Genomic DNA, 25,365 nt, shown 5'->3' with positions numbered 1-25,365 from the left:
AAACCACCGAAATAATTCTGTTGTAGAAAGCAGTTTTATATCAGGGAGCAGCACAGCAACAACTCTGGTACTTGAATAATGCGTTCATACAATAAAGTGAGTGGAAAGTACAAAGAGAAGAGAGAAAATCCAGAGACCTGGTGAGTGGAATGTACTCACCAGAGTACATTGTGTGTGGGAGTGCTAAGTAACTGCAGGATGGCACTTAAATAAAATGTGCCTTGGTGCACGTTGTGCCAAGGAGCAGTATGAAGACGTACAGCACATTAGAATTAAGCAGTGGTAAGACCAACAGAATATGAACACCAGCATCTGTAGAGCAGGTGGTCTTGTGAATGTCAAGTGGCACGTCAATGGTCATGTGAAAGGGGCAGCTCATTGTTCAACACCACACTGAGCTGTAGAGCAACTTCAGGAAAGGTATTTTAAGCTAGCAATGTACAGCTAGCAATAAGTAGCTTGGTTTTTTTCCATATCCTAAAGAAGAATGAGAAAATCGTTAACTTACCTTTCCACAAGGAGAAACTACTAGTACCGAAGGGCTATTTTTGTAACAAAAGCCAGCAGGTCAAATTAAAATAGATTTATTAGTAGTATTCTTTTTATTAAGTTATGAGCAATACTGTATAGCGCTGTGTAACTAAGATCTTAAGACCTACCCAGGAAAGCAGTTTGGTGAGTCTTGTCAAATTAAGGCTGTATATTTTTCTAGCAGATGAGCTACTGCTGAAATAGCTCATGAAAAATTTGTGTTCTACAAATGGTTAATACAGGTGACCCTATATCTATCAACATGTGATATGAACATACGTATACACACACCTATCAACACGCCTAAACAATAAGGCATGGGAATCAAATGAATGGCTCCTTGAGTAGAGCAGTTTAAGCAAAGCTACATTTAGAACAATGCTAGGTCAGATCCAGAGATCCTACAGAAGCTGAGATTCAGGCAAAAGCTGCTGTAATTCTGTGATTCTAATGAAGAGGAATAGCACTTGGTCAGGGCTTAAGAACACAAGAGTGCCTCTGGAAAAGTTTACCAGAATAAATAACGGTCTTAGGAAGAAAGGTGAAGTGGAAGAAATCTCAGAACCCTCTCTGAAGCTTAAAGGTGCAGATTTTAATGGAAGAGTATCAAACACTGAAAGGGATATGGAAAACAGAAACAATATGAGCTGGCAGCATAAACTGACACTGTGGAAGGTAGGGCCCTAGAACTGGAAATTACTCTGAGAACGTTTCCCTCCTTCATCCATTTTGCTTTGTGACTGAAAGCTGCAAAGTTAGCATCATCTTAGAGGAAAGTGGCTGTATTTTTTTATATCTAGCTCTTGAAAAACTCACTTAACCATTTTCATATTAGCCTACATAAAGGCAGCAAGAAAATAAAAAGCTCTTGTAAGTCAGGTGAACGATAGCAATAAGAGAGAAATGAGATAAGTTCTGCCTGGTTATTTTTTAAATGCCTCATGGGAGCATGCAGGTCTATTGAAAAAGATGGGAATAGGGATCTTAAAGACCCTGCCAATTAAGAGGAAAGGAAACTGTAGGCTTATTTCATATCCTGAGATGCACTGGGAGGGAGTGGCCACAAACACGTTTGTGCATCCCAGATACAAGGGGGATAAGTTTGGGGAGACAATGAGGTTGACAATCAGAAGATGATTCACCAGAAACCAGGACCTGCAAGATGCATTGTCCACAGGTGCTTCTCTGCTATGCTTCACTCACGTGCTGTGTAGTTTCACACTCCTTTTCCTCCCAAGGCAATACTTACAATATACGCTGGATGCACAAATAAGTCTGTAGTATGTGTCATACTGCCCAATGAATACCTCAGCTGCAGAAAGTCTGAGAGCTATCAAAGGGCTATGAGAATGGAGGAAGGAGAGGAAGTCACATTTACAGAGGAGCAGTGATTTTTAAAGAATACTCATGCCTGGTATTTGTATTGCAGGTAAATTCAAGTTACTGCTTAACTCCTCTGCTCTGATTCTGATTCCACATCCTCAGGTTCTACAGAAGGCTGTCTCAGAATCTTTCAAAGGAACAGCAGATGAACTACAACCTTTGATGTATTAAGTTCTTAATTTTTCCTGTATTTATATTGCCTCCTTCAGTTGCCTCAGAGTACAGTTTATAAACAGCAAAAAAGATTAAGTGTTACAAAATTAACCCCTGCAGACTGTTGGTGGAAAATAAGCAGGAATTGATAAGTGGGTTCTGAATCTACATAAATGCAAAGTCATGCCCCATATAAAAAAAATTACCTGCTTTCACATATGAGTTACTGGAACTGATTTCGCCAGATCAGTTTACAATTTTTTCCTGTCCTCATCTGGTCTAAAATTGGATTGATGCATATTTCTTAATGTTAGTCAACTAAAATTTTTGCGCAAATCACTCCTCTGATTTTGGTTCAATATTGCATTAGGTTGATAGTACTCTATGATTAATAAAATAGGAAATTCAAGAGACAGAAATAACATTTTCATAGACTCTACAGGAGATGCAGAACTCTTGGTGCAATTTCTTCATTGGAAATGACCAGAGCTGTTGTATTACCCATAGCCAAGTCTTTGTCTTTTTGATCTTGAATTGCTCATATAAACACACGCAAACGAGGGAGACATCTACAATTTCCCATTCAGAAGAATTTGTTTACACAGTGCAACAGAAATGCACAAGAAATTCTGCACAACAGCAATATGGTGGTGTTGAATGGGTCTGGATAATCCTTTTCATCCTTAGTGCACTACATTAGCCCACATCCACAGGACAGCTGCAAGGGTATAAAGGCAGCAAAAGCCCAGGAAGGAACCACATGCCCACAGTAACCAACCCAAGAAGCTGCCAGCACACAGCACACTGATGAACAGAACTGCTGCTGCTATCACAGCCTCCAAGGTCAGAAACTAGGGAACCTTCACCACTCCACCCACAACTCCAACGGAGAGGGCAGCACTGAATCCCAGCCTGTTAGGAAGAGGTGAGGAGCACAACACAAGAGATGATGTTTATGACAAGACAGATCCTCTACCCAAACTGCCTCCGGGAATCAAGACTCTGCAGATAGCTTGGTGTGCTCCCAGCATGCACTCAGAACACCAGGCAGAAACCACTCCAGCCTGCTGGTCTGACTCTGGACAAGACATTAATGGGTAGCCTGCACTGCCAGAAGCAAGGCCTGAGACACATCCAACGCAGGAAGACCATCATGCAGGTCAAAGAAACAGCCCAGGCTGTTACAGTAAATGACTTTTATTTTTTAAAAAATGAAATAACCGTGAACATATTAACAGGCCTGCAGGCGGCACTACAGTACAGCTGGATATAAGGTAGATACATTTCCCCATGTACCCAGACAATGAAATCCATTGCATCAATGCTGACATTAGTAAATCCTGAATACAGTTCTATCAAGCAGGAACATTTTACTTAAAATAGTTCTGGACAAAGTTGACACTGAAAATTAGTTTTTCCTTCACTTTGGAAAGGATAGATGTTTTCAGCTAGCACTGGCATTGGGTGAACTATTGCCTGCAGTCACCAGTGCAGGGAGAGATGTACAACATCTCCACCTGAGAACAGAGTTTACGCTCCTTTTTACTTCTCATTCTGAGGAAGTAGGGTGGTGTAGGGAGGGGGAGGAAGATGGGTAAAGAATATGGGCAAGGGAGGTGGGGTGTTGATTTCTATTCACTCTCCTTTGGCTGTTTTTGTGCTATTTTGGACTGCTTTCTAAAAATCACTTATTGATTTTATTGAAAGGAAGACTAAATGTAATGCGCCTTTCCTTGAAAATCCAGGAACAGTTGTGGTACTTCAAAAATACTAAAAATATCTACTTTCATGAAATAGTAACTGTTTCACTACAAACCTAGTTTTTCACTAAATACACAACTCTCCTATTTCTGGAGTCTCCCAGGGAAAAAAAGTGGGTTCTCCCTTTTTCTGCAACTCTACAGTGTATAGAGAAATGGCTACGAGAAGGGGAGTGCAGAGAATAGTTTTATTATTTTCCTTGGCCTGTATCTCACATGAGAAGTTTGCTTAAATTTCTGCAGTTGGGCTACTGTTTGTCCTGCTCCTTCAGCAGCCACCAACCAAGTCTGCAGCAGGACAACCCACCTCCAGCACATTCCTTCGACCTTCGTGGAGACTAACTAGGCGTGAGGAAAAAAAAAATCCACGCTCTTTATACCATTTCTAATCATAATATGCAGGAACACCACATGTTTTCCATGTTCTTCCAATTTTCAAAAGGCCACAGGAAAGGGACATGGCACCTTTTGTTAGAATCTGGAATTCTGCATGTAACAGTGCGACCTTCCATTAGACCTTCAGTGTTGAGGCAGCGTAGAAAACAGTGGCTGAAGAGTGTGTGTAATACTGACCACACCAGCTCTTAGTGAGAAGCCTCTGCTCCTGCAGAGGCAGTTGTGCAGTCCCTGTACGCTGTGAGCAAAAGGCTTACTTCACAGGGCATTTGGAATTAGCAGTTCCTACGATCTAGCTAGTTTGGATTCATGAGCTTTCAGTGTGCCAACAGCATCTTTCACTGCATGGTAGATAATGTTCTTCACCTGTAACAGGAAAAAAAAAGAATCAACCTCTACAGACTAAGCAGAAGAGTCTTGCATTTCTGTGCAATCGGCTGACAGCTGAACTTGTAACAGTTGGCAAGCATATACAAAGTCTATTCCATCACTGCTTCAGGGTATCAGCAGCACAAATTTTAACAGTTAGAAAACAAATATTGTAGACCTGCACTGATTTATTAACTCATTTTCTGGTCACCCAGCAACATATATTTAGTTACGTTATTTTAAGATAGTCTCTCTTTCATGAGAGCTAGGAGGAAGGACACTGTGAAATCACGCATATGCGTTTATGTGATCACAAAATTCTTTGTAATCCGAGTCTCAGATTTACATGAATCAGACACAAAAGGAGCAAGAAAATAGTATGGTTTTACCCTATGTAAATTAAGATGATGCAAAACCCTATCCTGTTGTCTTTGTATGGAGGCTAGAGATTCTTCTAAATTGTCCACCTTCCAGAAAGGCAAGTAAGATCAGAGTGGAAAAATCTCGTACTCACAGCAATCTGTGCCACGCTTTGACTTTCAACAATCAAAGCTCTACCTTGTTTCTGATTTTTCTGACCTAAGTTTGCAGTTTCTAGGTATTAAATGCAGCAGTTGAAACCCTTCCAATATTCTCATACACGATGTGCTACTTCAGTGTACAAAGTAATTATTAGTTTAAGCAGTAACATTTCTTCAAAGCAAAACACATTTAATTTTCCTGTTTGGGACTAATTTAGAATTATAGAATCACAGAAGCATTTAGGTTGGAAAAAACCTTTAAGATCACAGAGTCCAACCATAAACCTAACCCTGCCAAATCTGCCACTAAACCATGTTGCTGATTTAAATAAGCAAGCCTTCACTTTCAGAACAATTTTCCTTTAGGCAATGAACAAACAAATACAAATGTCCTTAGTCAAATAAACATCTCTCTTCAAAACAAAGCACTGCTCTTTCCTTTTTAATATTTTTTTTCCTGCTATACTTCACTGTCATTCAGGATTCAGCCATTTAGTAACTTAGCAATATCAACACATGCACTAGTCCAACACTGGGAAAGTTCTTTGGATATCCAAAACTTTATTACTAGTTTTTGTTTACATAATACTGTAGGCATAGGTGCCTTAATTATTCTAGTACTGAACAAAGCTGGAAAAACACAGGATATACTTAGTGACAATAGTCATACAATGGTTACCTGCAGTTTGTCCTCATGGTTTGTGTGAGTATTAGATAGGTGCCTGAACTCCTGGGTCAGACGGAAGCAGTGCTTCACATGTTCTGGAGATACAAAATCTTCTGCCACTTTAATGCAGCTGTACAGATTATGAACCTAAAAATCCACATGAAATGATAGATGCATCAGGATGGAGTGAACCCGACAAAACCCTAAACCCCAGACCCACCACCACGACGTATGTTTGGCCCTTCCCCATTTACTTATCAGAGACAGGAACTGAAGCCTATTTGATCTCACACAGAACAAAATACATACCTCACATGCTCCCTACTCTCCACATACAGCAGTGTCCCCGCTAAAGCAAGTTCTCTATTGTTCTTCATGCTTCTTAGGAATTCTGTTCCTTGGCTGAAGTTTCACTACACAGAATTGTTTTCCCATCATTCACCTTAATATTTTTTTCTTAATTCCATCACAGTACTGCACACATTGCTCAGGTCTTTACATAATTTTTACTAATATAACAACTAAGATCCAAGTCAATTCCTGTAAGAACTGCATACATAGAAAAACGAATCTAAGGCCGCAATACTAACTAACAGCTACTTTGAATCGCAGTTTTGTTGTGCCCCGAATTCCGTTCTATGTCAATAGGGCCTAGAGCTGGCACTTACCTGATGGGGAGCACCTGCAGGAATGAACACAGCATCTCCAAGGAACTGCACTATCGCCCAGCCTTGTACACCATATTCATCATAGAGGCGCTTACGTAAGGTCTGGTCCAAGTACCAGCTTTGGTCATGAATGGGGTCATGATCTGGGGGATTTTCTTGGCCTTGTTCTTCTCCAACCTACAGCCAAGATATGGGGTGGGAGTGAGGAGGAAACCGTTACACAGCACCTTGATGTTGTCGGCTCACAAAAAGCTCGAAACCAAGAAACCATAACAAACCGACCATTTCAAGGTAGGACATTATTTTCATTAAGCTCATTTAGGTCTTAATTAATGACATGCATTACTATGAATACTTTAGACCAGTATGAAAAACCGGGAACATAGTATCTATTAATGTCCTCAAAGACAGCATAAGAACACCTATGCACTTGATGTTGATAGCAATTTGCATCGTGCAGCCAAGGAATCCTGTAAGCTCCAGCCTCCTTTGTGACCAACATACCTTCCGGAGAAGTTCTCGTATCTTTTCAGCATCCTTGGCAGCATAGATGTGCCACAATGCTCCGGGTTTCTCTCGTCCTTCATGGATTCGCTGCTTTGTTACGTCATCAGCATCTCCCTCATCAATTGTTTTCAGAACCTCTGAAAGAGGAACCCACATAAAAGCGATGTGATCACAAAGCTTGTGGGTTTTGGCACATAGAAAAGGAAAGAGCACTTTGAGCCACTAAAGCCAGCTGCACTGCTTCTGCAAGTGCTGCATCACACAGTGCCCTTCTAAGCACATGAAGCTTCATCATAACAAAATTCAGGAAATGTGTCAACTGACAGCTAATCACAAAGCTCAGTCATTAATTCAAACTGAACTAACTACAATTATTCAAATACAAGAAGAAAGAGTAACTTATCACCCTTCTCCAGGGAGACATCTAGGTTTTAGCAAAACTCTGCTGCTTCTGCAGATGGGAACCAATGAAGTTTACTGCGCTTTTAAATATGTGCTGCAGACATAGCAAACTGCCATGCGTATTTGAGTTATATCTCATAGATATGAAAAGCTTCAAACAACAAAAGGTACGGTCTTCTTTCTCACACACACAACTGATTTTTAATGGACAGAAAACAGCTTTCCTCAAACATTACCATCATCATGGGTCCCTTCCCCAATGGGAATCCCAACATACACCATGACATTAACAGCATCAGACACATCCAAGTGCAGGTTTGTGGTACCAACTCGTCTGTCTTCTGCAGTAATTAAGCCTATAATAGAGAGGAAAATAAAATCAAATTCTCTTTAAGTTCGTATAGAAATAACCTGCCTAAAAGTTCTTTCTAGAATGCTAACTTTACTCAGCAATAAGGGCAGATACAAACGTCAAAGGGCAGCTGAAGTATTTATTTGCCTGTCACGTGTGGCATAACTAAAATTTTACTGATAACCAGAATTTTTATTTTACAGGAAATAGAAGTAGCAAATATAGTCGACGCAAGTCATGAGAACACAAACATTTTAAAAACAAAGCCTGAACTAGCATTTTACGATTTTGTCTTGTCTGTATTAGGGGACTTGGATTTGATAATACAAAGTTAGTATGCATTCTTTGGCACTGCTTTCCTTTGCTTGGAGGTACAAGAACGCCGATTGCTGTAAGCGGCAATAGCACCGTGCTGTGAGCAGCAAGTCACAGGACTGATACAAGTACAAGCCTCCAGTGGTTCGTTATTTTTTTTCTCATGCTCAGCTGTAAAATCCATGTGATCCACTGAATTCATAGCAGTTATTGCCCAGCTCATTCAGATTAGAATGGAGCACGGAAAAGCAGCTGTAGACTCTCAAGTGCTTATACCTTTATACTTTGGATGATCTTACCCCTCTCAAGTAGCTACGAGTAATGGAGAAAGATTTCAAGTGTTTGCTGCTTAATTCTTTCACCTTTTCACAGAACACATTCTTCTCTCTTCCTCTGACCCTTCAATAGCTCGCTCTCTCCCTCTCTCTCTACTTTTGCTTTACCATCTCCTCTAGCAAGTGACATGGGGAAAAAATTAAAAGATTAAAAAGTCTTTGTATCAGCAAACACTAACATAAGCATGATTGCAGGGCTACTGGTTATGTTTTAGGATCAGCATTGTATTTCTCTCTTTTCTATTTAAAACATAAGCTTCTGGGGACAGGAAGGCAACTCTCTGTACAGCACCTACCATAACAGACCAGAAACAGCAACTAAATTAAGACAGTCTGTAACATGAACTTTAAGAAAGCAAAACTGAAATACAAACAGGGGTAAACATAATATATAGATTCAAAAAACAGGCCAGACAACTTCACAAGAGATATGTTGATTATCAACCTCAAGTAAGGGCCTCTTCATCCTCCACCCCAAAACTGTGCTTTGCCAGATACAGCTGGATACAACTTAAGATGAGTCATTCTTTCCTTTATTATTATATTTGCTAGTGGTCCAAGTCACAAAGACTACGCTGGGAAATACAAATACAGCAACAATGGCAAGTCTTGGATGGTTCAGGTGTTTGTATATAAAAATTAGTCAATATTTAAGGGTTGGTGACACACAAAACCTGTTGAGGGAATAAAATTCCTTTACGGTTAACTTCTGTAAATAGTGCTTTTATTTAGGTAACACAGTATCATTTTTTATCAATTAGGTAACCCAGTACCTACATTTTTTCTTTTTAACTTGAAAGTAAACAAAGGATAATAGCTGCTCTCTTCGGAGCAAGGCCTTCAACATCTAAGGCAGATCAAAGAGTAGAGGGTTATACTGTATGCTAAAATAAATACTGTCAACACTCCCTCCACAACTCTAACACAACAGAAAAGAAAACTTTGACATTCAAGAACAACTCAACAAAATGGATCCACTCCTTCCATTGCAAGCAATTAGCAATGTACAAAGACAGGTCATGCATCACTGATTACCTTGCTTCTTGCTGCACTAGTATATCTCATTTGATTACGTTGTAAGCTGTTTGGCGTACAGCCTTCTTACTCAGCTTATATGTCAAGTAATACATAAACCAAAGCATTGAACGCTGTTAAAATACTGAAAAAGCTCAATCTGCCTAAGATCACAACCCCTTCCTTTTCTTTTAACTCTTTTTTGTGATGTCATACTGCTAAAAATGCCAAATAGCCCCACAAGCACTCTCTCAGAACAGCAATATATTGGTTTACAGCTTAAGTCTAATCCACATTTACTTGTTGAGTGAAAACATTTTTTAAAAAAGACTAAATAACCTTTCATGTCTTTCATGTCCTCCGGTGAGTTGTTACTGTAGGTTCATCAATAACTGGAATGCAAAACCTTAGAACGACCTGCACTCCTGTCTCATAAATATTCAAGGCGAACTACATAAGTTAATTAGGGTGAGGCTGGTTTCACACAATTTCTTTGCAAGATAGCTGCAACTTTCTGTTATCAGCATCACTTGACATTTTTCAGTACATATGAAGAACAACTACTTTAAATGATATTTATCCTACTCTACTGTTGCAAAAGTACGTACTTCTGAGTCATCCAGATATTTAAAAGTATCCTGAACATTAACAATCCTTTATTTTAAATCAAAAGTCTCCAAAACCTGCTTCTGGCCACCACCTCCAAGTTAGTACGTTCAGGAACTGAAATAATTCAAGTTGATATTACTTGAATTAAAGGTTCATGCATCCTCCACGCTCCACTGTATTGATAATCATGTGAAATTTAATGCTTCACAGACCCATGCAGGGTACATATTCAGACAAAGGTTTCCCTGATTTGTCTGCTATTTACCTACTATAGAACTACTGTCTTAAGATCATAAAGCAATCTGATTCCGCTAGCTGGATATGGTGCCATTTTTGTCTTGCATGTTGTCTGTGGTCTGTGTTGTTAGACATGAAGAAAGTTACAGCCCTGGCTAGAAACATGAATGCAGAGATCAAAGTGCCCAGAAGCTGGCTAATTTTCCTCTCAATGTATCAACTGGTCTCAAAAAGATACTAACTTCTCTTTGAACCCTGTATCAGTATTATGCTTATTAATATGTATTAAATAATGATTGTTAGCAAGCTTATCGTATGTACATCTCTTGGAAACCACACGACAAGAAGTGGCACAGCTGACAGGACCAGCACAGGAATAGACTGCAGAACCAATTTAAAAACATGACAGTAGGCTCTTGGGTAAGCACTGAGTTTTGATTTACACCAGAGACTTGCATATGCCCCAAGTATAATAAAGAGTATAATAGAGTCTCACGAGAACTATTCTCACATACCATAGGCATTGTACATTTTGGGACCCAAGTCAGGACGGACAAAGTAGCTTGGCAGCCTAGAAGCCAAATTCAGTCTGCCATCCCTCTTGGTATATTCAGGAAGAGGAAGATTTTCCATCAAGTCCTCAAATCTAGAGATCAAAAAGAGAATAAAGGCATGTTTTCCTCCTGTACTGCCTATGATACAGTCCTGTAGGCACTGATACTAAGGTTTACTTACCTTGTAGGCATCATGTCTCTGAAGTCCTCCCCTGGAGGCCAGTCCTTTAACTTTAGTACCATTGGCTGACCATCCTCTGACCTGAGCCGTTCTGCAAGAAACAAATTAAGATTTCTCCATGTAATCTCTTTTTACCACAGCCAATTACTGTGTTTAAGTTGTGAGTCTTTTGTACCAAGACCTCTTATGCTGCACAGCAAAATGGATTTTGGTTTTTCATTTGGCTTCCAAGCGTTATCATAATACAAGCAAATAGCAGTTTAACAATTATATATATATATATATATAAGATATATCTTTCATTACCTACAGCAGAACTCTGACAGGTCTTGCACAGCTGCTAAGTTTTAGAATAGTTTTCATTCAACTCTGAAAATAAGCCTCTCCAAAGCACTCTGCCTTACTATTTTTACCAAATTCTGAAGGAGTTTTTTTTATCTTTCATTTCAAGAGGAGTGGTGCTTCTATAAAATTAAAGCTATCGGCTCATGCCCTGAAATCAACCCTCAGTTTAAAGTAAGAAACATGGTACACCACACTCAAAAAAAGCTAAATGGCAGGTGGTAACTGAGGAAAACAGACTTTAGTTTTTCAAATTTCTCTTTCCTAGAGGCACTCAAATTAGCAGGGTGCCAAATTCAAACGTCTGTCCTTTACTTCAAGAGTATGGGAGTCCTGACTGGCAACAGAGAAAGCTTGTAGCACAAAAAGATGACACTGCGCATGTGACAGTGGATGTATGATATGACAGCACTGACCACATCTAGTGCTGTTTTGCCTCAGATGTGACAACGGTTAAGTGGTACAAGCAGCAGCTTAGAAGACTCAGTGTACGCATTTATAGAGAAACAAAGTTCACTCTCCTACCCTATTCTTCACAGTTCCACATGAAGCCATCAGCTGGAAAGCAGGATGTGCTGCAGCTTGACACCTTCACATCCCCTCTTCCCCAGAAAGTAACGTCCTTTACTATGTCCTACCTTACCAAGGATTGTCAGCCAAACAAAAAGCAACTGATCTTACCCAGAGCAGAGCTGGCAGCATCAAAAGAGAAAGGATACCTAAGAACTTAGGGCTTGAAGACCTGTGAATCACACCTGTGTTACGTATTAACAGGCTACAGAAAGCAGCCTTAGTTTGCAATATAAAAAGTGATTTAATTGAAATTAAAAGGAATTAAGAACTGCAGGTATGTAAACCAAAGCGACTGATTTGACAAATCAAATTTTGATATGCTATGGATTTTAGAGAGGCAAGTGAACTGAAAAGCTCAAGGACTTGAATATAAAGATGTTTTGGAACTTTCCATATTCAAGATTTTGAACTCAATGATCTTTGTTCCATACAAGAAGAAACTTTGTGGGAAGGCTAGTCAGAAAGGACAGTGGAAGAGCTATCTGGGGGAAAACACACAGATCTGACAAATTACACAAAACTGGACAAAATGCAGAAAAAATCTGATCAGCAAAGAAAAGCAGGGCTAAAAAGGATCAAACCAGAAAGTAAGACATCACAAAAGTCCACTTAGAACTCCAATATATTAAAAGTAAACAGTACAAGTTTAAAATTAACTAAAATAAAGTATTACATAGAACAATTAAGTGATTAAATACCACCTCAAAATTCAGTGGCTTTTCCACATCTCTTCCATAACTTAATGTGAGTCGGGGGCAGGGGGGGAGAGAACTAGCCACATATTTGAGGAATCTAAAATTTGTGTAATGCAGAATAGTCAAAGTCATCATATAATTTACAAGCAGTTTCCATATGAGTTAGTGTGTGACCTCTGGACTAGTAGCAAATAATACTCTTCTAACTTTTGAGATTGCACATGGCTGAAAAACATTAAATAAAATGTATTTAAAAGAAACTTGAAAAAGTGATCAGGTTTTCTAACCTACATGTGAAAATGTTAGTGATCTAAAGTGTGGTAACAGTATTCTCTAAAAGAAAGGCAGCAGCTGATTTTGCTGAAATGAACAGATCTGTCTGAAGACAACTGCAAATCGTATTTCTCTAAGATAATTTGACTCACACAAAATAACTAATTTCATAAATTACCCTAGCACAAAAGTGAAGAGTTATTGTTAATCACTGTTAAGACACAGAAAGACCACACTGTTCTATCCTTCTGGGCCATTTATTTCTGAGTAATAACAGATATGGTACGAAGTTTAATAGTAAAAAGCACGAGGCTCTGTACTTAGAACCATATAAAAACCAGTCAAAACTTGGGAACTGTTTGACTGGAAGATGACTAGGGAAGAGAATATTCCTGGCCTACAAATCTATCACTTTGTTCACTGCAGAACAAACATTCCATCAAGCCATCCAATTCGTCACCATTTCTGCTATGTGCACACAGCTATAAATACAGAAAATGTTTTACACACCCCACTAAAATCAGCAACATTGCAATGAACCATTACAACTCTAACATCTCTAAATATAAGACCTCTCTGATTGAGATACGTACAACCTAAAAAAGCGCACTTTGATTTGTAGAAGCTCTTTAACCTGACCAGTTGTATCTCCAGGTATTTTAACTGGGTAGCTTCCACGGTTGGCAGTTTTCTCAAAGAATAACTCGAGCATTAAGCTATGTGCTATCATGGGAGGTATGCATACAGCACTGCTATTCGTAATACACATACACACATATTTGTACTTGCAGATGATCAACTATAAAAATAATTTGCAATGTCAAGTTTAGTTGGTTCATATATTCCACCAAATCTGAGTTTTAGCATCAAAAGCCTCAGTCTGGTTTAGTTCTGCAGATTCCCTTCAGTTTTACACTAAACATTGAGGTTGGAAAGAGTAAGGGTGGTCAAATCACTTACTGGTTTAGTAAGGCTAACGGATGATTAATTTCACTGAGAAAAGTTCAAGAAAAGGTAGTTTCTCATGAAACAGAACATCTTTCAACACATGAAAGTAACACACATGAATAGGCTGTAGTACAGATAAAGTTTTCTTGTGCTGCCCTGCCCTAATCTTCACCGATAATGTATTTTCTAGGGTGTGCTACATCTAAGGAGCAATGGCTTCTTTGTGTGAGACTGGTGGCTATTGGGTTTTTTTTTAATTTTTTTTTTTGAGAAAATAGGTGGAAAAGGAGAAGTTGAAGGTAGCAAGACAGACTGCTCAATTAAACTAGTCAGCCATAGATATTACTTACTAGATATTATCTCAAAGCCATCCCAGAAGTCACGCACTTTCACGTCTGAAATTATGGCACAGTTCCTGCAGTTCACCAAATCTACATCTTGATCTCCAAATTCCAGGCTGAAAGCTTCTGGTTTCCAAAGCTCTGACTTCAACTTCTTATGGACACCAGATACCAGCACGGGCTGAGAATACAAAGATGAATGCTTACTCCACCATAACCAAATTTCTTACACATGCAGCCAAACTTCCTCAAGAGCTGAGACTCCTGGCTACTACCATACAACAAACACCACAGCTCTATTTTCATCTGTGTCTGGTTTTTGTGCATCAAACAAATAACCAGAATCAAGGCAAACCTCAATTCCAGGGACGTGCAGTTGCCTTAGAAGTGGTATGGTATTAGACTTACTAAGGCAAGTATATTAGGTCTACATGGCGATGGGTTGGCAGCAGGGGTGGGCTCTGTGAGAGGAGGCTGAGAGCTTTCCCATGCTGGACACAGATGGTTTCACCTGGCTCCAAAAGACCCATCACTGCCCAAAGCTGAGCCCATAACAGATGCTGGTGGCGCCTCTGTGATAATAAGAAAGGGTAAAAAGTGCTCTGCAGCTGCTGACAAGTTGTGGGGAGGGAGGAAGGGGAGAAGGAAGAGAAAGAAACAGGTCTGCAGACACCAAGGTCAGTGAAGGAGTGGGAGAAGATGTTCCAGCAATCCCCCTGCAGCTGGTGAAAGAATCCACGGTGGAAGCAGGTTGCCTCCCTGCAGCCTGTAGAGGACCACAGTGGAGCAGATATCCACACTGCAGCCCATGGACAGCCCACGCTGGAAGAGGCTCTTGGCAGAAGCTGCGGCCCTTGGAGAGCAGACTTTCTGTCAGGAGCAAGTTTTCTTGCAGAAACTGTTGTCTGCTGGGCACCCATGCTGGAGCAGTTCAGGAAGGATGGCATCCTGTGTGAAGGACTCCACAGTGGAGCACAGAAAAGTGTGAGGAAGATGGAGCAGCAGAGATGAAGTGTTATGAATCGACAGCAATCCTCATTATTCTCCACCCCCCCGTGCTGCTTCAGGAAGTGAAGAGGTGGAAGAGTCAGGGATGAAGGAATAAAGTTGAGCCTTTAGGGAGAAGGAGGTGTAGGTGGGGGTAAGGTGTTTTTGGCTTTGTCTTTGTTCCCCACTATTCCACTCTATTTGTAATTGACAATACATTAAATTACTTTTTCACAAGTTGAATCTGTTTTGCCCCTTACAGCAATTGCTAAGTGATCTCTGTTACTACCGTGACCCACAAACTTTTTCACCTTCTTTTCTCTGTCTGTCCTGTTGAGAAGGGGGAAAGAGCATAGCTGGGTATGGGTCTGGCAGCCAGCCAAGGTCAATCCACCTGTGGAAGCACAGTGGGTGCCAAGTCCCATCATCTCTCCTTTTTCTAAGCACAAAACGCAACTACCACTAGAAACAGCATTTGTAGTAAGGCCTTCTCATTGGAAATTTTCATACACTGACATGAATTTTTTAACTATATTTCACTCCTTCTCTATATGTAATCATGGATCATCATTAACTCCTCAGCATAAAACCAAGCAGTGGAAAAGGGGCTGTTCACTTACAAAAAGGGTTTTAGGATGTTTAGGTTAACACATTCCACACCGAGATTTGAGTACCCTCTCCCCATAAATGCTCAAGGCATTTGCTAAACTAACAATACAATGAAAAGGTACACCAGGCCTCCAACACTGGCCAAGACCTTGTCAGCTCCTCTCACCTTGCAATCTCTATAGTTACAAGACTTGAGAAAAAAGCAACAGGTCATGAATCATGGAATCATAGCATAGTTCGGGTTAAAGATCATCTAGTTCCAAACTCCCTGCAATAGGCAGGGACACGTCCCACTAGATCAGGCTGCCCAAGTGAAGTGAACCTGCACAGGGACTATCCACCTGAAGAACTCTAGGTTTATTAACTGCTGCGTACATTCAAATGACAGTTCATGTCTGTGCAAGTTTGAATCAATTCCAAGCTGTGCCCTGTACATTAACAATGATCTGAAGGTGGATCTTGGGTTTATTCACACGAATTGCTGAGGAGCACTGATGCCTCATGATGTTCCAGTGGTATAAGTGCACTATGCAGATACCCACAGACAAGCAACTCCAATGCTAAATTCCTTAAAACCACTCCCGTAATGAGCCACTGTTCCACCTGGATTACCCCATGGACTCTCACAGGACTAGTATCCATTTCAGCTTCTAAGCAAGTACAACTGTTCATTCGGAAATGCAGAAAAAACCGCTGGAGATAACAGAAATGTCCTTGGTTTTAAAATATAACGCAATATAGCCCTAAATTCTAGAAGGCAGCAATGAAACCCCAGCTGCAGAAGAGTGAGGTTTAAGAAGAAAACAAGAAGGGGTAACTTTACTCCTGTCAACTGCAGGGAAAAAAAAGCAAAGAACCCCCACAGAATCACAGAAATATTTAAGCTGGAAGGGACCACCCTCACAGTAAAAAAAGTGTTTTCTTGTGTTCAGGTGAAACCTGCTGTTTTTTAATTTGTGCCCGTTGTCTCTTGTCCTTTCCATGGGCACTGCTGAGAAAAGCCTGGCTTTCTCTTCTTCATTCCCCCTCATCAGGTATTTATACACATTGATCAGATTTCCTTCCCATGCTCTCCCGAGCCTTCTCTTCTCCAGGCTGAATGGTCCCAGCTCTCTCAGCCTCTGTCACACAAAAGATGGTGCAGTCCCTTAATCATCTTTGCAACCCTTTGCTAGGCTTGCTCCAGTAAGTGCAAGTCTATCTTGTACTGGGGAGCCCAGAACTGGACACTGTTACCCAAGTGTGGCCTCTACCAGTGACAAGTAGAGGGAACGTATCACTTCCCTTCACCTGCTGACAAGGCTCATTCTAATGCAGCCCAAGATACCACTGACTTCTTTGTCATGAGAATGCATTCTTGGCTCACAGTCACCTCCTTGTCCACTGGGACACCAGGGTCTCTCCAGGCAAAACTACTTTCCAGATGATCAGCCTCCAGCATGTACTGCGGCAGGGTGTTATTCCTCCTGAGCTGTAGGAAATCACACTTTCCCTTGCTGAACATCATGAGGCTCCTCTCAGTCCAACTCTCCAGTGCAGGTGCCCCCTGAGTAGCAGCACAATCACCTTATGTATCAGCCACTCCTCCCAGCTTCTTAATTAATTTGTCTGCAAACTTGCAAAAGGTTTATTAACTCTGTCCCGTCCAGGTCATTAATTAGGATGCTAAATAGTTCTCAATGCAAAACTGATCCCCTAGTGGACACTGCTAGCAACTGGCCTTCTGCTGGACTTTGTGCTAGTGATCACAACCCTCTGAGGATGGCATTTCAGCCAGTGCTATTAAAGCAGATAATTTCTCAAGGAAGAACACAGCTAGGGTTGCAAGATAAAAAGATAGCAGACTTGGTAGACATTTCCTGCCGGATTTGCTCTCAGACTACAAGGAGAAAACAAAAAAAACCCAAACACTCAAAATCTTCAGTAACTAAAAAAAAGGAAGTCTAGCACAAAAAAATCAGAAAAACAACAGGTTGCTGCAGAATGAGAATCCTGACAGTATCCCTAGATGAGCAACAGCCATGTTCAGGAGAATAAAACTGCTCTAGAACAGCAGCTCCAGAAAGAAATAATCCTATGGTCTCCCAGTGAATTTCTGTCAACTCCCAAAACAAAGGAGTTGAAAAATGTTGCTCTTTCTGCATGACACTAAAAGAGTGCCATTTGTTATCCATTCTTTAAATGGAAAAGAATTCCTTCTTTTAACAATCCAGCATGTTATCACAGCTAAAATCTCCATGTGGCTCAGATCTAGTGTCCCGTACGCATCTGTTGTGCTGGTGAGGGTAACTGAGACTTTTTTCCAACTAACTTTTCCAGCCCACAAAATGGGAAGGGGGAGACGATCTGGGAGATGGTGATGGAATTAATGTTCTTTGACTTCATTTTTAGAGGTACATCAAGATGTACAGAAGGACGTTGGCCAAGAGAGAGCTGTGTCAGAGCAGGGTTGTTTGAAAGAATCTCTGCTTGAAGAAATTCTGTTTAGAATAGCTTTGCAAGACAGCAATGCCTGCCTGGGTCACTTGCTCTCTCTTGTGTAGGAATGAGAAAGGTTCAGTCAGATTGTTTTGCACATTTCAGCAGGAAACTCAAGTGAGTCCAATACCACTGGAGAACCCTTGAACGAGCAAGGGGCTCGCCTAGTCTGTTGGTACACAAGGAGTCCTCTGAATAATAAAGCCATCCAAAAGCACCAATAGCTCATCTTGAGGCAAAGCCTAAACCAGAGGGTCACAAACAGTACACGATCACAACAGTTGTGGCCAGAGCCTTGGAGAGTGCACCACCTTGGAAGGTGATGTGCATTGCAAGCTATGCAACTGACAGAAGACCAGCAACCACATCTCTGCACTCCATAAGGATTCTCTCAGGATTCATTAACAGTCAAGAACCCCAGGGCCAAGTGCAGCATTTTGTACTTGGTGATTAGCCAGTCACATTTGCAGAGACACTGACAAGCACATCTTTCATAAGAAGCTGCCATAGTATTTAGGATCCTCCTCAGAGAGACAGTATTATTTGCTGACAGAGAGGTGTGAGAAAATTATCAGAGGATACTGACTACAAACCAAGCTCTTGGCCAAGTCAGGCAGATGACTGAACACAAAACTGCAAAAAGAATGATCTGAAATGCTTCATGAATCAGAAAGTTGCAACAGGCTAAAAAAAAAAAAGCAAACCAAAGCAATATCAGCAGCAAACTAAGAGTCTTGTCAGACAAGTGAAGGTGTGCTGCACAGCAGCCTCAACCACCTGTTAGGAGCTGGCTAGGGGAGTAAGAATCAGAAAGCGGTAACTCCATGGCTGGTGGTGCCACACTCCCCTCTGCAGTTCCCATGGCTACGTGCTAGTTAAGCTTGTGCCCAGGGGACCATGAGAATGTGCAGTCCCACAGGACACACTAAACATAACTGAAAAGTACTTTACATCCATCAGGAATGGACCCTGAATACCAGAAGAGGAACATGAAGCCTGATCTGTTCCTCTGCCACAGCTCAGTGGTTAACAGGTCCTGTAAACAACCACAAATAAGTACAAAATGTGAGTGCCAAGAGCACCAGCACAATAAGAACAGAACAGCTGACAACAAGGACTTCTCCAGAATAGATCATGAGGGCTCTGACTGTCTAGCACCAATGGTCTCAATTCTGAGTAGTCAGTGAAGTTAATGGAGTCAGAGGTAGCTGCAGAACCAAGTGCCAAGAACACTGATGGACATCATATTCTGTAAGAGCTATGTGTGCACTTCCTCTGCAGCACCTACTCATCCATTTTTTAAGATTCAGCTTGTCTGTCTAGGTCAATCTTTATGACTCTCTGAAAAGCCTAAGCTGTAGTGCTACAGACTGAGATCTGAAAAAGCGGCTACGCTGGCAGAAGGCCTAAGGTCCTGTCTCTTGATTGAAGGCCTCACTGGCTGATGACCCCATAGACCATCCCAGGAGAGTGTTCAATACAGGAGATGTTGAGTTCAGAACAACGCTTGGGGTCACACAGGCTGTAGGCTCAGGATGAGTAGCTGCATCAAGGACACCCAACATTTCAGCAGAAATTCCGGAAAGATTACTGCATGCAGCACCTTTACTCTTGTACGTGCTGCAGCTGGAAGGAATGGAGCTTTCCCTGAGGTTAGAAGCATCGAGTATGGGGTAGATGTTAAGATGTATGCAGGAAATGACAGTGGATTCACTACCAGGCTGTAGTAGAACATGTTCAGCACAAACCACACCACAACTAAAAAGACTGTCACAACAAACACTCTCATACTGGTAAGCTGAGAAAAGCTCAGTGTGCAAGGGCACATGGGCTTCAGCATGGAGCAGAGGGCAGATGTATTCCCTGTTTATAACTCTACAGCTGAAACCTTCATTCATACTATTCACCCAGGAGCAACTGGCCAAGGGTTGAACGGACTTGTCAGTAACCAAGGTATAGGTTAAAATTTCAGGATACTTATAAGCAGTAAGGGTTGGCTATTTGTCATCACCCACCTGGCCTTGTTTCCAGCACTCCCTGAAGATCTTCCAGTTGTTTTTGTTGCTAGGATCATGAAGGCAAAGAAGTCTACCATCACACAGCCAAGAGTGGGAAGTGTGTGGATCCAGCACATTTAAACCCATTACCATTTCCTTCACCTCTCTCTGTGCATCAGCTAAATTACTAGCTCGTTTTGCAGTATCAGATGTCTTCTTGTTTTCCACCACAGAAGCAATGATATGGTCTAAAAAGTTAGGCAGGCTGGCTTTACCTTTGGCTCCCTAGAAGATACAAATCCAGAGGTAAGTTGTCTTGCAGCAGCAAGCGTATTAACATGTATCTGTTCTCATGATTGTAGTGATGGATATCTTGTTACTAAAAAAACATGCAACAATAAACAAATCAGCTCAGATTCAGTATCCAGTGCAAACAGAAAGGGTCACATTCCTGTTTTATAACAGAAAAACTTAAAATAATCTGCTACAGGCTACCTAGAAAAATATTGCAGACTGACATGGAAAAAAAAATAATCTGCCATGAGATGAGCCACTTCATCATCTCCCTCATTCCACCTGCATACGCTTTTGGAGAAAGTACTCTCCAAGAAGAGCTAAGCCTTGATAAATTCCACAGAATGCATCCTTCCCTTAAACCAAATGCTTTTAACCATTTCAAATATCATTGACTTGTTCAGGTTTTTTTTTTTTTTATTTCCTCCAAAAGGGATGAAAGAGAAACAAACTATCATCACCCAGAATCACTATCCAGAAACAGCAACTACCCCTTAAACCCTTAAATTCATTGTAAGTTCATTTTCCATTTCAAATGCCTTTTGAGTATACATAAGTTTTTTTAAGGAACTGTTTTGCCCATAGGTTGTTGTCTTTTTCTGTGGTACTGCTCTTGCAATATTTATAAAGATATGTGCTTTTATAGGGGTGCCAATCATCAATTAAACAATTTAAAGATTATAATTTCCTCACTTTCTAGATCTTTTGTAAGGAACAGTTTCTCTATAGCAGTAGTAAACCAGACCACAAACTAAAATTTAGCATCAAAATTCTCTAAAACTTTTTGGGGTGTTAAGCTTCAGGGAGATACTACATTTGTTTTAAGATCTAAAAATAAGATACTAGAGAAGATTTAGATGAAAACTGCACATACTAATGAAATTCTTCCCTAGAATAGATATTGTTGAAGGAATAAAAATTATTTACCGTAGAAGCTGCAGAAAAGACTGGAGGAAAGGGGACTCCTGTGTCCAATGGGACCTGAGGAAGCTTTCCTGGTCCCGTGTGCAGCAGATCTCTGAGGCTAGAGCCTTCAGCTTTGTTGCTAGAGGTCACTGGGCCCAACAAGAGGCTATTAAACAGCTTTGGGGTTAGTGGGGAAACCTTTGTACTGAAGTTGAAGGAATCCAATCCAAAGGGTGAATGGGATTCCTTATTAAGCACCGACCTCAGTGATCCTGATTCTGCAAGACAAATATCAACATTGGAAAAAAGGGGAAAAAAAAGAAAAAACGCAAAATGTAAATGATGACAAAGTTCTCTGCAATTATTTGTTCTTGAATTAAATATGATATTGACAGAATCTTGTGATAAACGTAAATTATCACTGCAACAGTGAGTGAGGCACCTCAAAGAGAATCAAAGAAACCATGTACTTCAGATAGCTTTTACGCTTAGTATGCTGTTCATTAAGGTTTTGAGTAGCACAGTAGATCTGATCTGAAAGTGTCTCATGCACAAGAAACTACAATTTTATAATAGGCTCGATTAAAAAAAACATTCCCTTGGCTTTCTGAATGATTAATTCAATATGAAATATTTCCAGTTTTAACTGTAGTCAAAACATTACAGCAGCAAAGGCCTGCAAAACTAGTGAGAGTCATGAACATTTCACACTGACAAATACAGTAGCTCCTGCTAGACACATGGACAGGAATAAATCCTGCATTAGTAATGCTACCTTTGGCAACTGCGAGGTCTATTCTGTAAACAGTTATTTCATATTGAGCATCGCACTCAGACTGTTGAGTATTAAAGGAGAACAAAGACTTCATACGATCTTCCAAGTAGACTACTCTCTCAATTCTGTGGAAATGCGCTTTCCATAGCACACAAAACAGTTTTATTTACTTCATAGTTACAGTGACAAAACTTCCTATGAAGTTAATTACTATCACTTTATGTCAGGATATCAGTTGCTTATTATTTAGAAAATAAATACAAGAACTGGCACTGAAATTAACTGGGAGTGATAAGGCAGCATTTTCATCTTCAGCTCTATGATCTTTCCAGCTTTGTGTATTACTAAGCTTGTAAAAGAACACTGTTTCTAAGAGGCAAAGGAAGAAAAATGACCTTGTTCTTTTCTATTCAGGACCAGGCACAAAGAATTCACACACACAAAGAATAAAAACCAAGAAGTATGTTATCATTAACTTTTAATTCCAATCCCAGAGGGCATGTCTTCCACTCACCTTTTGTTTCTTCTTTTGCTTTCTGCGTTGCTAAATCTGCAAGCCAGTGTAATGCTGATGATGGAGCTGTTTCTGGACAAAGTGGTCTGTTAGTCTTTATTTCACCAGTGTTATTGGTTGACAACGTCTCTGGTTTTGCAGATTCTTCTATCCTACTATCAGTTGCTTCAGATTTTGGAACAGTGTCCATTTCAAGTTGCCCCACTCCTGCTGTCCCTCCTCCAGTGGAAAAGGTGCTCTCATTTCCAGAGACCGATGCACTAGGATTTACACTCGGAAGCTAAACCAAAAATATAAACAACTGCTAAATGTTGGATAAAGAGAGGAGTTCAACTCAAAAGACATTTTAGTTATTCAGTGCATTGGGGTTTGTTTGTTGTTTCTGTTCGTTTGCTTTAAGTGTGCAGCTGAGGTCCTCTATGCTTATGCAGCTGCAGAGTGCATGAGCTGCTTCTCTGTGTGCAGCAGACCTTGCATTGTGTTGTGAATTCTTACATCTTTCAGTCATTTTGTAAGACAAGGCCGAGCTTTCTGATGTCTTTGTTTGTTTGGGGGTTTTTTTGTTGTTTTTTTGTTGAGTTTTTTTTCAGAAGGACTTCAACAAAATATTCAGGAACCACAATAAAATAAACGCACATGTTACAAGGTGCTCACAGTGGTTTGTTTTAAGATAAAGCATCATTATGAACAGCTTCCTACTCAACTTCTACACAGAGTATTAGCCCAAATATCCACGTGGTAAATAACAGTTGCAGCACACATCCCCGAAAAATGTCCCAGAAGATTTCTGCTAAGCTAAAACACTTGAAACACATATAGAGAAAATAAAGTTTGTGTTTCACAATAGATCAGTTTAGAAGATCTAATTTTTTAACAGATCTTAAAAATGTCATGTCAAACAAGCAGTTTCAGCCTAAAATTACATACCTGTGATATTCCATTAGTTACAGCTGGTCTCAACACAGATTTGTTCTGCCGGCTAATACATGGACAATTGGCTTTAATACCCCATTTGCCTCGAGCTGCATGGACCATATCTCCAATATTGTAAAGCGCTGGAAATGAGAGTTAAAATCACATGTGAAGAAATCTAAAAACCAAGGCCATTAGCTATCGTGTATATTCAGAGGGGTAGAGTTTTTTTAGTATAACTGCCAATCACCTTTAAGATCACATACTCTAACAAGACACTTCTCTCTGAACAGTGTGGAGATCTGAGTGCACAGTAGCTTTGCGACATCACCGAAAGGCTGTCAAGCCTGGCAATCCTACATATTGCCACCTGCTCCTACTATTCCATATAGGATCCCATGCTACTCTAATGAGGCAACTTCAAACCATCAAAAGAGATGACGGAGAGAGAGAGCAAAAAGACTGCTCCCTTGGAGCAATGTTAAAAGGATTCAGGCCACAGGCAGTGTTCTGCATCCTCCCAGTAAGAGAAAGGAGGTGACAAAACAAACGCATGCTGATGGCCCTACTGAAGGTTTTGGCTTCCATTATCACAAACCTATCTGAGAAGCTGGGTCTCTTGGAAGCTGATGGAATTCACCTGCCCAAGCAAGACAAGAGAGTCTTTGCCACCAACCTGGCCAGATGCATGGAGAACTTTAATAGACTTAGTGAGGGAAGGAAATTTGGGCAACATAAAAGAGGCAGGGACTGCTTATGTTTAGGAACCAACAGGGAAACACCTGTGAAATGAATCTGGGCATGTTTCTCTCAAGAAGCGACAAGGCTGACAGCTCAGCTGAAGTACCCCTACGCACCAATGCATGCAGCATGGGTAACAAGTGGGAGGAGCTGGAAGTCGCTGTGCAACCAGAAAGCTAAGATCTGACTGCTATCATTGAAACATGATGGGATGAATCACATGTGTGGAACACTGCAGGGGAGTTGCTCTCTATGTGTAACAAAAGAACGGATTGGCTGCACAGAACTGTCTTTGAAAAACAGTGATGAACAGGTTGAGACACTGGGTGTTTTCTGCACACCACCCAACCAAGGAGTACTTGCTGACAAACTGCTCTTACTTCAACTACAGGAAGCATAATGCTCTCAGGCTCTGACCCTGGTGGTAAAATTTAATCACCATGACACCTGCTGGAAGGGCAGCCAAGGAGACTTTTGGAGTGCATTGAGAGTAATTTCTTAATTGAGCAAACAGACTGCCTGACCAGAGGAGAAACATTAGTGGAGCTGTTGCTCACTAGCATGGAAGAACTAGAGATGCCAAGGATGTGGCAACCTGTGCTGCAATGATCATGCCATGGGGGAATCCACAACCTTGAGGAACAGAGGCCAGATGAAGAGTAGAGTCAGGATGCTGAAGTTTATGAGAGCAAAATTCCAGTTGCTTAAGGAATTAGTGTGTGGGATCCCCTGGGAAACTGCCCTCGGGACAAAGGAATTGAAAAGAGCTTGCTCTTTAAGAACGTTTTTCGTAGAGTGCATGACATCTCAATTCCCACATGTACAAAATCAGGCAAGGAAGGCAGGAGAACGGCATGGGTCAGTAAGGGCCTCCTGGTCAAACTAAAATGTAAGAAGGAAATGTACAGGCAGTGGAACCAGGGACACCAATCTGGGAAGAGTACAAGGACACTGCCTGGATGTGTAGGGATGGAGTCAGGAAAGGCAAGGCACAGCTGGAAATGAATTTGGCAAAGGATGCAGAGA

General features: G+C 40.8%; 1 protein-coding gene across 3 annotated transcripts in view; it reads right to left on the bottom strand.

Moving 5' to 3' along the window:
- Positions 1–3,238: 3,238 nt before the first annotated feature.
- Positions 3,239–25,365, bottom strand: part of KDM3B (lysine demethylase 3B) — a 46,199-nt gene continuing 24,072 nt past the window's right edge. Inside the window, exons 13-24 of one of the 3 annotated variants that reach the window (XM_054079348.1) lie at positions 23,614–23,741; positions 22,687–22,966; positions 21,419–21,675; positions 20,216–20,482; positions 14,136–14,307; positions 10,955–11,045; positions 10,735–10,865; positions 7,594–7,713; positions 6,953–7,092; positions 6,449–6,625; positions 5,793–5,927; positions 3,239–4,589 (exon numbers count right to left, since the gene is read on the bottom strand). In XM_054079348.1, the coding sequence (XP_053935323.1) occupies positions 4,509–4,589; positions 5,793–5,927; positions 6,449–6,625; positions 6,953–7,092; positions 7,594–7,713; positions 10,735–10,865; positions 10,955–11,045; positions 14,136–14,307; positions 20,216–20,482; positions 21,419–21,675; positions 22,687–22,966; positions 23,614–23,741 (1,979 nt within the window). In that variant the 3' untranslated portion in view covers positions 3,239–4,508. Of the gene's footprint in view, positions 4,590–5,792; positions 5,928–6,448; positions 6,626–6,952; positions 7,093–7,593; positions 7,714–10,734; positions 10,866–10,954; positions 11,046–14,135; positions 14,308–20,215; positions 20,483–21,418; positions 21,676–22,686; positions 22,967–23,613; positions 23,742–25,365 lie in introns of those variants that run through there. The other 2 variants (XM_054079349.1, XR_008452190.1) reach the window with 2 other exon arrangements.

This window comes from Cuculus canorus, chromosome 14, assembly GCF_017976375.1.
Source record: "Cuculus canorus isolate bCucCan1 chromosome 14, bCucCan1.pri, whole genome shotgun sequence".
NCBI classification, from domain to species: domain Eukaryota; kingdom Metazoa; phylum Chordata; class Aves; order Cuculiformes; family Cuculidae; genus Cuculus; species Cuculus canorus.
Note: the sequence above shows the minus strand (reverse complement) of the source record. Positions and strands in the feature narration are given on the sequence as shown.